This window comes from Pempheris klunzingeri, chromosome 1 (genome assembly GCF_042242105.1).
Source record: "Pempheris klunzingeri isolate RE-2024b chromosome 1, fPemKlu1.hap1, whole genome shotgun sequence".
Classification (NCBI taxonomy): domain Eukaryota; kingdom Metazoa; phylum Chordata; class Actinopteri; order Acropomatiformes; family Pempheridae; genus Pempheris; species Pempheris klunzingeri.
In genome coordinates this window covers 7,305,604-7,320,610 of record NC_092012.1, presented here as the reverse complement: position 1 = coordinate 7,320,610, position 15,007 = coordinate 7,305,604, and the positions used below count along the sequence as shown (strand labels likewise).

Sequence of the window (15,007 nt, the reverse complement as noted above, 5' to 3'; positions counted from 1 at the left end):
CACTAGGAATCAAATATAATGTCTCCATTGTGGAAAGACGTTTCAATCCTCGGGCCATACTGGACAACCCAAGCAAGTTGCAGCCTCAAAACCTGACCCTCCTTCCTGGAGAGGAGACCTGCGAACACATCTACTTCCACGTCATGGTGAGGCCCATGATGAGGGCTGCGAAAGCCACATACATGCATGCAACTAGTGTTTCAATTGAGCGTCTAGTGTATAAATCGATAACCTGCAATGACAGAATTGCCTTGAATTATGTATTTGTTCATTTAATATTGTTGTTTTGTTAGTCTTTGTTGTCTTTAAACATTTTATTCACCTCAAGACTAATGTATCTCAGCATTTTACTGTATCACTGAGATGACTAAAGGACTCTGTGTAAACTTGCCATAAAATGCCATTCTTTTTGTTACATGAAAAGAGTCCATTTTTAACATGTTGAATTACAGCATAACAGCAATCCCAGTCTTAAAATATCATTATTGAAGTTGGTCTACCTCACTGGTCAAAACCAACAGTCTGCACCCTAAAATGAGATTATAATCATAATGTTTGAGCATTTCTTCATCTGGTACATTTGTGTAAACTTTTTGAAAGCAAAATAATATTTAGGTGCCATAGATAAAGTGCCATGATAGGGTAAATCTGCCAGCCAATCTTTGAATTTAATGTTTTATATTAGGAGACCACAGACTACGCGAGGCCCATAGTGTTTGCTGCACAAGTGGGGCTACAAGATCCAGACCAGGAACCAGTTCTAGATGACAGCTGGCCGACTGTTGTGAGGACTGAGGTAAGTGACGGTCTGACAGCTTATCCTGTCTATGCTCTCAAGCTTAAAATGCACTTCCATCAATTATCATCTGATTCCATCAAAGTACATGTGGACAGGAAAGGATTGCTAGTTTCTTTGGCTCTTTGGCTAGCTGCCCTTCTGGAACGGCTGTGACGAGGATGACCGCTGCATACCTGACCTGGCGCTGCAGAGTATGACCGACCTGATGACTCAAAAGTATGTACACACGTTGACTACAACACATACTACACTGATACTGGGCTGCTCTTTTACTTATGATTTCACTTGTCTTTCCCTCCTTCCTTGCCTCCCAGTCAGTTCTGTGCGCAGGCTGTGCAGTCTCGAGGTGCTTTCTGCCGCCATCTAAGTGAAGAAGGGGCCAAGGGATCTCTGCGGGTTCTGGAGGGAAACAGGAGGAGGATGGTGGTGGATGTCCGATTGGAGAACAAAGGAGAGAACGCCTACAATGCTCTCCTAAATATCACCTACACACCCAACCTGCGCTTCTCTAGCCTCATAGTCAAGGTAGATTATCATCTCCCAAACTTTTTTCTTTTGTGTGCAATGAGTGTTAGATTCAACGAGCAAATACTGTTGTAAAAATCTTAACTATGAGTATTTTTGATCCAGGACAACTCTGATATCAAAATAGAGTGTTACACTGACGACAAACTGAGGAATGAGAAGATCTGCAATGTCAGTGCTCCATTCATGAGGGCCAAATCTCAGGTGAGATATCACATTCTTAATCAATGAAATGATTTATCAGTTAAAAATCTTTTTTTTTAAAATGCTACATATTTGACTGGCTGTGGAGTTACGACATTTAATCTACTAACAACACATTTAGATTTAACTGTTGTAGATTTCACTATTGTATTCAGTTAAAATCAAAATGATGCAGTGGCATATTTGTAGGTTTTGCACTGATTTTGCTTTTTTCTATATCATATATGACACTTTCTTCCTGAGTGCTTGAAGTCCAAGAGGGCCATATGTTTCAGGCGAGAATCTGCATTTCTGTATTCATCTGGACTGAATGGAAAGCAGATGTAAAAGCTGATTTTTCCAACCATAAAAAATCACTCATGCTGGAGTTTTCATACTGATTCCTAAATATGATTAAAGATAAGCCAGTTTAGATGCACTGACATAAAAATCTGGCTACATGTCCGCAATCCTGTCAGAGCAATCTCACAGCCTGCGTTTGTGCTCCTACTGCAGGGCTGAAAAAGCACTTGCCGGGGGCCATATTAGACCACAGGGGCCCAAAGCACATGCTGCAGGCTTTAGATGACCCCAGCAGACCACACTGGTTAATGTAAAAGCCACAAGCCAACCAGAGGAGCCCAGTTTAGTTCTGGTTTGTGAGATCCCTTCTGTCTATACTCTGACATCAAAGTCTACAGTGTCGACACTAAAACATGCCATTCTGTGTGTAACATTATAACATGTGTGAATAAGAAGCAACTGTAATATATATATATATATATATGACTCAATCTAACATTTTCTTATTACGTCACTTCAAGCATTTAGTGACGTTTCAAGCCAAAACAAAACATTAGAGATTAACATCCACATCCTTATCTTAATTTATATCCTCCAAGGTTTTAACAATGACTTTTACAGTATATAGATATAGTAGATATAGAGGAAGGCCCACACAAAGCTCTCTGTGTAATTTCCAAGACAAGTCACATGCTCTTAAACATGAAGTCCTTTAATTTCAAGTCATTAGAAAGTCACGCAGGAAGTGTGAAAGGGACTATGTTCATAAACGTAGAAGCCACAGTAATCAAGAAGGCTGCATGTGCATTTTTAACATTTAGCATGTTTCAAAAAACCTATAGACATCCATCTAACTGCACGCCCATCTAATCCATGCGTACACCTCAACACCAAACGTCAAAAAACAGAGAGAGAGAGAGAGAAAGAATAATAACAAATAAGTTAACACACAGATAAATAGAACTAATTAACTCATTAAACTAAACTCATTAAAAGCAAAACACCAGAGAGGGGAAGGCATGTGTGGCAATCAGCCATCCTCATCATCAGCCACCAGTGTGAGGGTTTTTATGTGATCCAGACAGGGCTTCCAGGTTGTGTAAAAAGTTTTTACAGGGCAGTTTTTGAGTATCTTATTTTCTCCAGCTTGATACAGTTCAGTGACTCCTTGATTCAGTGTCCAAGTTTAGGGGTTAAAAATGTTTCCATTTCAGAATAATAAGGCACATAACCAGCAAGATAGTGGAAGCCAAGACCTCCAGCAGTGTGCCAGAGGCACTGAATGGGAGATTTTAAATACTGGTATAGCACTGATATTTACAGTAAGTCTTGGAAATTGGTAATGTGTTTGCTGATTTTTGAAATATAGATTTTACATATGATGAAACCTTTAGTTCCTCTACTAGCTTTTCCAGAGCTTTCATCTATATTATATCCCAAAGGCAGTGAATGAAACTTGCTCAGATGTCATTGATAAGGTGACATTTGACCCTAAACTAAACTAAACTTGTTATAATGTGACCAAGGTTTCTAAGTTATTTAGGCTACATGATGACACCTCTGCGTTCATATTTTATGCGTCCCCAAGGTCAAGAATCAACCTCCATATTTGCTTAACATTGTGTAAGAAAGAGGACACACTGTCAGTGGCACAAAATCATATTATTGTAACTGGAAACCTACAGTACTGAGTCTGGGACTCAAGCCATAACATATGTGAGTGCTTGTTATTATTGCTCACACAGACGTCTGAAAGTGACTTTGCTTGTTTTTAAATCATTTTCTTAAAGGTTAAAGTAACTGTCCCCTATTCAGATGTAAAACTCAGTCAAGCAATATCTTCTTCCTCTATTCACTATTAAATCAGCATCCCATTCGGTCATCATTACATTACTATCACAGTACATCTTAGCAACACAGTAAATAGAACAAAAGAGTCTTGTATCTCAGTCATTAAGAGCATTTTATCTCCACTTCAGCCAGATGCACAAGGTGAGACAGAGTGAAAGATGCTGAGAGTTTTTTTTTCTATTGATTCTCACATTCTACTCTGCCGTTTCCAAGCCTTTCCACGGGCTTGTAATGTCAACGATATTTATGAGACTGTGCACTTTCCAGTATATTTTACAGCAAGGCATCAAATTTTATTTTCAAGAGGGCGATGTTTGAACTAACTTTGATGGGGATGACGCTGATGATACATCGCACAGCGCAGTTAAAAGCTATTAAACAGCAAGCAGATTACTCGTAAGCCCTCTTTTCCATTAATGTCTGAACAACAGTCTTTCTGTCCTTCTATTCTGATACAAAGTGAGCTGGCAAATACTAAAGGGATGAAATAATGAAGGTGATTGAAAGAGTTCATGAAGTATCCTAACCACGTCATTATCGCAAACAATGGTCATCTCCCGGGCAACTAAAATATCATGGCATATCTCTGTAACGCTCCCCAACAACTGAACCAAGAGGACTCCGGTCACCCTTGAAAATTTACTGAGTGATTCATACCCACTCATTTGGCCTGAACAGCATCCAGAGCCACAAGCCTGATCTGCGCTGGTCGTGAGCCTTTTAAAAATGTGGCACAGAGTTAAACAAGGCTGATTGTACACGGGTGCTGCTGCCAAGCCTGCTCAAACCGCTTTTTAGCTGAAGGAAAGTAGGAACCTCGGGACAAGCTTTTTAAAATAGCCAGTTATCACTCTTGTTTTGATTTTTCTGGTTGCTTTTGACCTGTGTAAAGCCAGCATGCACTGTAAACTTCACTACTACAGTGGCTACTACCGCTGAGGTCTAAAAATCATACTATGTGCTCATGTTGGTGGTGACGACTGTGTTTTTCTTTCTTGTGGGTGGATGCAGAGACAAAAAAACAGTAGTTATCGCAAATAATTGTTTGATGATTGACAGAGGACATGGCTCAGGGGTACAGGCAGACTACATCAGTCCAGACGAGGAAGGGGAGCTTCATGCTCTGTCTGAATTTCCATGTTCAACTATGCTGGCGCACGAACATCCTCCAGCCACGGGCAATCATGTCTTCCAAACCCATACCACTTGCATGCGTGTGTGTCTGCACATTCTTGTGTGTGTGTGTGTATGTATGTGTATGTGTGTTTTTTTTCTTAATGACCATCACACAGATTCATCCAATTGTTTTGAAAACAAGCTGAACAAAAAAAAAAAATTCTTTTCTAGGACATTCATAACAGTGAAGGACAGGGATCATTTTCCACAAATATGATTTAGATTATAGGAAAATAAGTCATACTTTTTGTATGTATGTCCCGTGTCTGTGGTCTATACAGTGGAGGGAAGCTCCTCTCCTCTCCTCTCCTCTCCTCTCCTCTCCTCTCCTCTCCTCTTTTCTTTTAGAATTCCTCTTCAGTTTTCCATTTTCTTACAAGCGGGTCTCTGTGCTTATATTTTGCCCTGAATCCCACTCTAACTGGTAGTTTTCTGTGTGTGTCTTTGTGTGTGTAGTCTTGTTGATTTGTATTTACGACATTGTCCTCAGCTAAGGGGAAATTCCCTGGTTCGCTTTAAGCAGCACCAACTGTGCAGCAGGCTGCCTGGGGTCAAAGCCCAGGACTTACAGCAGGTTATTGCAGGCTTTATTCCTTAATCCGTAATGCATTTACTGTTGGAGAGAGTATATACATTAGCATATAAGGTTAAAAGGGGAAGCTTCTGACCTGTGCTTTTGGTGTCTTTTTTCTTTATTAAAGTGACTATAGACAAAACCTTGAAGGAAAACTGATTTTACAAAATGAAAGATAGAATTTGAGTGTTTTTTTTTCTTCTGAACCTCATTTTTCTCCTCTGTGTAGGTATCATTTCGTCTGGAGTTCGAGTTCAGTCATACTGTCTTCCTAGAGCACGTCAGGATTATCCTGGAGGCCAGCAGGTAAAATGAATGACATCTAAATAGATTTCTCCCTTGCTTTGAGAGATGTCTGCCCTTTGTATTCTGACTAATGCTAATGATCAAGCAAAACATCCAAAAAAATAACAAGCAAGCATGGCATTCATTATATATGTCAAGTACTGAGCTCCAAGATAAGATAAAAAGCTGCAGCTGCTATTGAGGTACAAGGATAAATATTTCAGCTGGTTTGTCCAGCTGTGCGCTCACATTTTTTACCAATTTCTTTCTCCTCTCAACAGCAACGGCGAGGAAATGAGCACAGCTGATAATTTTAATGATATCTATTACTCCCTGAAATATGAAGCAGACCTTCTCTTCACTAGGTTAGTTTTTGTCTTACCAAACCAAAGCGATTTAAAAGTGTGGGAAAATAAGTTGTATGTGTTTGTTAACAACTTCACAAAATTATGCTTTATAGCCCAGATAAATGGAGGATAATTGCTTCTCATGTGTTACTTACTCATGTTCATTTTTAACTTCAAATAGGGATTCAAATCCGACCCGGTATGAGATCAAATCGGAGCTGTCTCTGGAGGAGCCTGGTGTTATTGGTCCTCCTTTCAACTTCACTTTCCAGGTGAGAGGCAGGAGCATCATCACCATTACTTGGGAGGAAAACGCTGCTTGGAACTCATTTACACAGTTCACCCCTTGTTGTCTCTCAGATCCAGAACCTCGGTTACTTTCCGGTACAGGATCTGCAGCTGAACATTGAGATCCCAGAAATGACGAAAAATGGGAACCAGCTCCTGCAGATATCTGATTTCCATATTGACCAGGTGAGTGTGGTGCCCTCAAAGTTAGTCTCAGTGATTTAAAGTGAGAATATGTAGCTTTTGAAAGAGTAAAAGCACACAGTTCTTCTTAAAAATGAAAAGCTGAATTTGTAAATGATAATACAATACAATTTTTGTGTTAATACTATTTAAAGAGCTAAATTGTTTAAAGTGAGCACAAATACAACTTTATTAACAAAGTTCATCATTTACCTAAAGGAATATTTCATATATTTACAGTCTGCTGTTTCCCCTCTCGTCCAGCTTTTATACCAAACTAGGCTAACCACATCCTGACCTTAGCTCCTTACTTAACATACAAAATGAGATCTTCCTAAGATGTTAAACTGTTTAATTACAGAGCCATGTTAACTGTTGGCTGTAATTTAATGGTAGTGCACCTCAGCTTATCAGAATGTTATTTCACACTTTCTCTGCAGACATAAGACTGTAACATACTAACAGATATCTTCTACTCCCCTGTCACACCTCAGAGAGATGGTACGCACTGTTTACCACCTCAGCATGTGGCGCAGAGCAGGTCGTCACCTGAGGACCTCACACGCTTCTCCCGCTTGGTAAAGTACAAACCAACCAAATTCATTCCCAGATAAGACTTTTACTTCCAACTTTGTCTTTGATAACCTTTTTATGTGTGGCTAATATTTAGTTTCTTCACACAGAACCGATCCAACACCCTAACTCTGCCAATCCAATGCACCGTCAGTGTGGCCTCCTACAGAGAAATTGCAGTTAGAATCACAGGAGCACTACGAATAGATACCTTACACGCAGTGAGTCCAAAACCCCAAAAATGCATCCATAAAGTTGGAGAAGCTTTATAATGACACACATGCATGCAAGTGCTCCATTTATATACGTGTTTTTCTGCTTTGACTCTGTAGTGATGACAGCTTTGTAGTCTCTCAGCTGTGTGATGTGTTTGTGAAAACTGGCAGCATGTTCTTATTTCCTCTCCAGCTGAAGTTTAAAATCCTGGAGCTGGTAACCAGTGCATCAGTGGAGCTCCCCCCCTCCAGCCCCATGTTTTTACATGAACAGAGGCCTGTCAGACATGTGAGTCAACAACTAATGCTGTAAACTGCCTCTGTCCCGTGCTTGACCTGACTCAAATCTGAGCTCATAACAGCATTGTGATTTGATCAGATTTAGCCTCTCTTTTACTTTTATCCTCTCCATGTGTGAATAGTGCTTTATGCCTCTTACTTGAATGTACTTAAAGTATTAAAATATTATAATATATGTAATGTTGTGATTTATTTAACACTTCAGAATGATATATTTTGCTGCAGTGACCACTTTATAAAAAAATATCAGGGGGTTCTGCTACGGTTGGATATGGTAATGCGTAACTGAAGCATTGTAGAACCACACAGTTAATGTTGGTACTGGAGCACACGTGCTGTGTGGTGCTTAGGGACCGAAAGGACCAGCGGCACAACATGTAAAAGCGTGGACTCATACCCTAATATTTGCTGCCATCTATTGGCCAGTACAAACAGTCATATTAGCCAGTACAACAGTCACTTTTGTGGTAAACTTGGTTCTGATCTGTGCTGCAATCAATGAGTCTTCCTTTAAAGACAATTACATAAAGGTTTTCAGTTCTGTTTTAGACCAGTTATTAAAAAAAATAGTCGTGGTTTTATTCTACGTATTTCTCTAAGAGTTAAAGTTCTAATCTTTTTAAATATCCTATGTTCTGTTATCATCTCTTGGTAGAGTACATTCAACTGCCTGTGAATGTCACACATTCTTCATCTTTTCTGTTTGTTGTTATTACAGACTATCATACATTTATGCTAGCATTACATCACTACAATGGCTGACTGAGTTCAGAGAGTATCTCAAAAAGAAATTAGATTTTCTTCTCTAAAAATGTAAATATCATCTTATTCTGTCCACAGATAACATTGGAGATCAGGAAGGAAGGAGATTACAGAATCCCTACATGGATTATCATTGGTAGCACGCTGGGAGGACTCTTATTGTTAGCCCTGCTCAGTCTCGCTCTGTGGAAGGTAAGTCAGTACATCATGCACAGTTATTCTGAAATTTTTGGAGGCATTTACGTTAAGACCAGCTGTATATGTTCATGGAGACTGCCATGAAGTAGAGTACTGTGCCTCAGTACTGCTGCTTTTATCTACAGTGGGTACCAAACTAATGAAGTCTTTTTCATACACCCTAAAACTAATGAGGTTACTTCATAAACAACCCCTAAAGATGTGCTCTCAAAATAAAAAATGTTAACCTTTGACAACTCAGTATTCAACTCAGTACTCAGTTATCTATTTCGTGCATAAGACAATCTTCTCATGAAGCTTTCTTCATTCCACTTTGAGCAAACGAGCAGAACTTCAAGGTCTGCTTCAAGACGAGAATCTAGTTGTCCCTCTGCCTTTATACATTCTGCTTTCACAGCCTCAAAGGACAGACATAAGGCAAACAGTTAAAGAAAGAGAAAATTAAATAAACATAATATATACAAACATTATATACACAAAAAGAAGCTCTTTGTCAATTTGAAAACCAGCACAGATTTCCATAGTGTCTCTGGTAACAAGCATCTCTTCATATTTTTTTATGGTTCCTGATATAAATAATTCAAAATAAAAGTATAAATTTAAACCTAAACTATAGTCACAGGAGTCCTTCAGCATAGGGTTATGCTGCCACACCCTGGCAGAGAAATAAATAACAACTGAGAAGAGATTATAAGGTTGAAACAGACAGAGATATTATTAACTGGCAGGCTACTACATAATTTCATTTAGTATAACAACAGTGTTTATAAGGACATAATAGTCATGCCTCATATCTTGAAAAGAAGAGTCTGGATGTGTGATTTCCCTATATGTCCATGTTTACAATTGGAGAAATAGTGGAACAGATATCCTGTATGTTGGACCTCATTTTGAGGTAAAACATCAAAAATCCATGGTCAACATAGGGACCACTGACTGAAACCACAACCTAACCCCAGGTGACCAAAGATAATAAATGTCATGTTTTTCTCTGGGGCAGAGCCATAAGATAGAATCGATCGTGTTCACAAGACGCTACTGGCTATTTTTCCGTATTAAAGCTTGTCTCAGGACTGCATGAGTGTGTGCGGGCTGTGTTTGACTGACATCTTCCTCACTCTGCTGCTAGCTTGACAAATTAAAGGTTTATCACTCTTATTAGCACAGGGACTCCAATCAAATAGAGTGATGGAAACACCGGTGGGGCTCTTCAGTAAAGTCAATAAAAGAGTGGCTGAGAAAATGAATCCATCAGATGTACTGGGAAAATCTTGATTTTATAGTTTGGGTGTATAGCAGCAAATCATCACATGGTTTCGGTGTCAAAGTCATTTGTGATAGAAATCTCGGACCCTGGTTAGCACTGACCGTGAATAAAAGCTCGATTGAGACCTTAATATCTTATTCAGCAGTGTTATTGATGCTCGGCCGAGGACAGACAGAGACAGCAGTGTGAATACTGTCTGATGCCACCTCAGTTCTGAAGGCTCCTTTTCATGATCAGTCTTTTAAGCCCTGCCAGACATACCCAGACTATGTCATTATACTTACGTCAAGAACATGACAGAAAAGTGTTTTGGTTCCCTGGTGTCTCAACGAGAAACTTTGACCATCTACATTACCCCAGATGGCGCTCTATGGAGTTTCTAGATCACCATCAGCATGTTTCACTAACTGGAAACAGTCTATCCTGTAATGTTTAGAGCACAGCTATCACCTGTGACCTCGGTTACTCTAACAACATTGCATCACTCCTTATCTAGAGGGTGCCAGCCAACCCAAACAACAAAAATGTGCTCCAAAGACAGCAACAGGGCTTCCCGCACTTTAAGTGTCACAGTTGGCCGGAATGAGACCCCTTGAACCGAACGTGACCTGGTTAGCCTCCTGTGCGTAGAGGCTAAAAGAAGGAAAATTCTCTCATACTATTAAACTAGTAAATACTAGTAAATTCTAATTATACTACTACTAAATTCAAATTACTGATCACCTACTGATCCCAAGCTCAAGAATGAACAACTTCCATGCAGTCTTCTATTGTTAGGCTACAGCTTTTGTCTAAATTTCTTTCCGTTTCACTGCTCTCCCTCTCAGCTCGGCTTCTTCCAGAGGCGGAAGCGGAGAGACGAGGACGAGCGGGAGGCGAACGGGAAAGTGGCTGAAGAACGGTAACGCAGGCTGAGGGCCCCCAGCAGACGCCTTTTCCACAGGGGACCCGACACTCAGGGACCATCCCACCTCCCCCTGCTCCCCAACACCACAGTGGCACCGCATAGACAGCTCCGCATGACCGCAGAAGCAAGGCTTGTTCAGTGCACTGGATCTGTCCCACGCCACGACCCCTGACCCCCAACAGTCAGCACTGTCACACTCACTTAGCATTCCTGCACTGTTGCGACATTAGGGCCTTCTTTGTCTATGTATCCCACTGCCCTCCGTGTCGTGAGTTCACAGACCATTGAGCTCTTGTTTTCTTGGCTTCGGGCTGGAGCTTTGGTGCTTTTTCGGACATTTGAAAAGAAGAATAGAGCAAGTTTTGATCGATCTGTTCCAAGAATTTCAGGCCACAATTTGCCAATGAGGCAAGCGTCAGCCAATCACTCTATTGTCTCTTCCTGATGTATATTTATTTAACTCTTATGATAAATTTTGAAATACATGAAAAACCTCAAGGGTGACATGCCACCCAAAAGCTAGAGCAAATGTAAAGTTATAATACTGTATATTGAATTCGATGTTTAAAAGATTTTATCTGCAACATGTTCAGCTCACTTGCATAATAATTTATGAAGACACAAAACTGAACCAAAGACGCCAGAGTTCAAAGAAGATTCATGATGTTTTAACTTACAGAGACTTTTCTTAATCTTTTTCTACAGAGGAGAATCTTCTAAACCTACATCCTCTCTTAAGGGCTCTCTCCTTTTCTTTAAATATTTTCATCCTGGAAAACATGCAGGGTGACCTTTAAACATTTGATGCACTTTTACTTTGTACAAAATTAACTTGAATTTTGTAAATAGTCAAGTACCTTTTTATAGCCTTTCAAACATTATAGTAGTTTTCAGCATTTTCCACAAGGTTTGTGACATTACTTTGTAACTTAAGCAACAAGGCAAATGAAACAAGTCAGTTTGTTTTACTGAGACTTCAGAGCTTCAGAGCAATAGGATGTGCATAAAATACTGCAGGCAACACGGACTTCAATAAAGTAATTTTCATGAAGAACTGTAAGTAAATGACAATCAGATGCCACAAAGATGAGTCCAGTAAATGCACATTGCTTACAGTATGCCAGCACCCTCCTGGTGTTACCAATGAATGTTTGTCCTGTTTGATGAGGTGTGAAGAGCTGTTATACGCCTACAAATAAAATATTGTATAAGTCAGTGAGTGTCTTTTTAATGAAAACCTCGACATAAGGAAGTCTGGAGAAGCAAGAGTGCTTCTCTCCATTCGTCCAACACAGAAGATGAGGGGCAACTAGGGTTAGTATCAGGGAGGGGAGAGGTATTAGGAGTACTTTCTAGAAAGAGTAAGCTTCAAAAACTCTAGAAGACTCTTCTAGAGAATGTAAAAACGACAATTTGCAGGAGATAGCAGCTACATCCTGGACTTTTTCTTGGCTCTGAGTTGCCTGGCAACCAGCAGAGATGTTACTGTGCCTTGCCTAAAAATAGTTGTAAAATAGGGTTTTGATATCCAAGGTCAAAGGCAGGCTTGCAGATTACCCCTGTTTCTAGTCTTTGTGCTTAGCTATGATACAGCTGCTGGTTGTGACATTATAATTAAAGGAAAAAGAATAAGCGTATATCCCCAAATGATGAACTATTCTTTTATTATGCAGCCTTAAATGGTAACATACTCTGGCAGTTTTTGTATTACACTTCCATAAATGTGGGGGATTCACAAGAGACAGATTGAAAGAAGTCAAAAATCAAAGCAGCAGAGGCTGAGATATCCTAACTTTTGGTTCTTACTATGGGTCAAGCTCCAAAAACACTAGATCCTACATTTCCCATAATGCAACGAAGTAGCAGCAATATTCTCAGGTTTTTGAAACTCCATGCCCTTAGTTTGTGACACAGGGCTATTAGAAAGTTCCACCAGTGGCACAGTAGACAACAAGATCATTTCACAGCATGAGTGCCGCTCCACAGGTTGAGTAAACTCACCTTTGTGTGTAAAATCTGTGGAGTGCTCCTTTAATAAGAGTTTGAAAATGATTTCTGCAATGTTCTTTATCCACCAATAAGGGGCACCGTTTGTCTTAGGATGTCTTTCAAACTGCAAAACAGTCATCCATAGGTTATATATTTATAGATATATTAGCAAGCAATCAAAGTGGATGATAATATTTATATATATATATACACACACATATATATAGATACATATACACAGAAGATTATATATAATATATATAAGATATATATATATATATTATCATTGCATATTGATTGTAAAGCTTCACTGTATGGTATGTATCTACATAATGCATGACTTAATGGCAGGCTTTCCTTGTGGCACCTGTCCTCCATTGAAACTTAATGCAATATTTCCAGCACCACAAAGAACAATTTGCCTTCAAGCACAAAGGTGATTGTGTAGCCACCTGCTAAAATCTAATCTACAGGCAAATGAGAATCATTGTAAGGGATTGTTTGTGTTGTTCTCTGCTCCCATGTGGTGTGGGTTAGAATAGTTATCATTTGTGTGGAAGGATGCAGGTTTGAGTCAGTCAGCTGACATTTACCATTAACCATCTCGTAAAAAAGTATTGATCCCTGAGGGGGAAATTAGATTGTTGCTGCTGCAAATGTAACAAGATTCAGCAGGGGGAAAAGGTTTAAAGCAGCCACACACACAGGCTGACACGTGAACAATAAATCCAAGCATACAAAACACAGTCAATTAATCTAACACAATGTGAGGTTATGTAAACATGCTGCAGAACATGGAACAGTAAACAGACTAGATGAGACATCTGAAAGCGTATGGATTTATCTCTGTGCTCTGTTTACTCATAAATGTTACTCAAAGCATCTGCATAATTACTAGCTACAGTAAATATGGATTAGTAGGCAGGAAATATGTGCTGAAATTCATTAGAAAAGTGTGAATGTAAAACCTTAATATCAAAAACCAAGATAAATGCTAAAAGTTGTTGAATCAAAATCTAATGTAGATACTGTAGCTGAAAACATGCACTGGAGATTTCTCTTTCATTTGTCTGCTCAGTGGTCACAGCCAAACCAAAATGAAATCTCTAGAAATAATCAAATAATCGTTAGCAGTTTGCTGAAGCATCACTGAAAAAGTACAGTAATGAAAATTCAAAATGCCCAAGAGTCAGCGTTTCTATGTTTAGTTTTGTGAAAGGTAACAGAGCATATACAGTGTGTGTGTGTGTGTGTGTGTGTGTGTGTGTGTATGACATATGGGGCATATGTGTGGGCACTCTCAACCCCTCAAATGTTGAGACGACATATCTTCTCTTAAGTAAAGGAGGTTTAATCCTCCAGGGGTGCATAAATATAATTAATCTGTTGCCAAAGCAATTGGGCTTTTGTACCATAAGAACTGAAGTATTTACAGTACTACACCTCACAGCCGAAGTCAGAAACACTTCCAGTTTGTATCCACACCACAAGAGCATCTGAAAGGTGCAATCTATGTTTAAATACGAGGGCTAACCTACATAGCAACTAAATCTTTGATATTAAACCTTAATTCATTCTGTAATGTTTGTTAAACAAGCCTTTCTTTTAAATAATCAATTATATTTGTTAATATTCAGATAGCTAACGGGATTACTGGGGTCAAAGAGTGTGATTCAACCTTTAAGCCACTAGAAAACTCCCTCTACATCATTTGTATCTCAGCTAAATTGATGCACAATGCACAGGATACATGCACTGAATCACTTCTGCTTAAAGTTGTGTATCTTTATTGAAATGATGTGAAGATTGTGAAGCCCTTCGAGGAAACATTGTGATTTGGGTTTGCATAAATAAAACTGACATGACTTAACTGAAGGGATCATGTAGACCAGGGGTCACCAACACGGTGTCCGCGGGCACCAGGTCGCCTCCAAAAGACCACATGAGTCGCCCCTGCAGGCCTGTTCTAAAAACAAAATTTTATTTTTTTCTGTTGCTATTCTTTTTTTAATCACACTTGCATTTATATAGATTTGAAAATGACAATATCTTAAAAATAAAAGAATCAGTTTAGATAGTTTTAGGTGACCTCTGACCTATTCGAGTTCAAAGGTCAAAGTTCAAAGGTTAGTGCGCGCATGACAAAACTTTGGCGCTCGTGGAGAGTAAGCTAGCGGGCGCAGCGGAGATGGGGAGCTGAATGCGGTTTCTAACCCAAAAAACATGGCAGAAAAAAGAAAGAAAGCTCATCATTTTCACAGTGAATGGGAGGAAGAGTTCTT

At 39.4% G+C, this 15,007-nt stretch overlaps 1 protein-coding gene across 1 annotated transcript in view; it reads left to right on the top strand.

The window, feature by feature from the left end:
- The window catches only part of itga11a (integrin, alpha 11a), a 47,720-nt gene extending 35,797 nt beyond the window's left edge, over positions 1–11,923 (top strand). Inside the window, exons 17-30 of the mRNA XM_070853368.1 lie at positions 7–146; positions 686–796; positions 930–1,015; positions 1,114–1,324; positions 1,430–1,528; positions 5,641–5,717; positions 5,978–6,061; positions 6,225–6,315; positions 6,404–6,517; positions 7,009–7,092; positions 7,198–7,308; positions 7,496–7,591; positions 8,443–8,556; positions 10,657–11,923. Of these exons, the coding sequence (XP_070709469.1) occupies positions 7–146; positions 686–796; positions 930–1,015; positions 1,114–1,324; positions 1,430–1,528; positions 5,641–5,717; positions 5,978–6,061; positions 6,225–6,315; positions 6,404–6,517; positions 7,009–7,092; positions 7,198–7,308; positions 7,496–7,591; positions 8,443–8,556; positions 10,657–10,734 (1,496 nt within the window). The 3' untranslated portion in view covers positions 10,735–11,923. The remainder of the gene's footprint in view (positions 1–6; positions 147–685; positions 797–929; positions 1,016–1,113; positions 1,325–1,429; positions 1,529–5,640; positions 5,718–5,977; positions 6,062–6,224; positions 6,316–6,403; positions 6,518–7,008; positions 7,093–7,197; positions 7,309–7,495; positions 7,592–8,442; positions 8,557–10,656) is intronic.
- Positions 11,924–15,007: the final 3,084 nt, after the last annotated feature.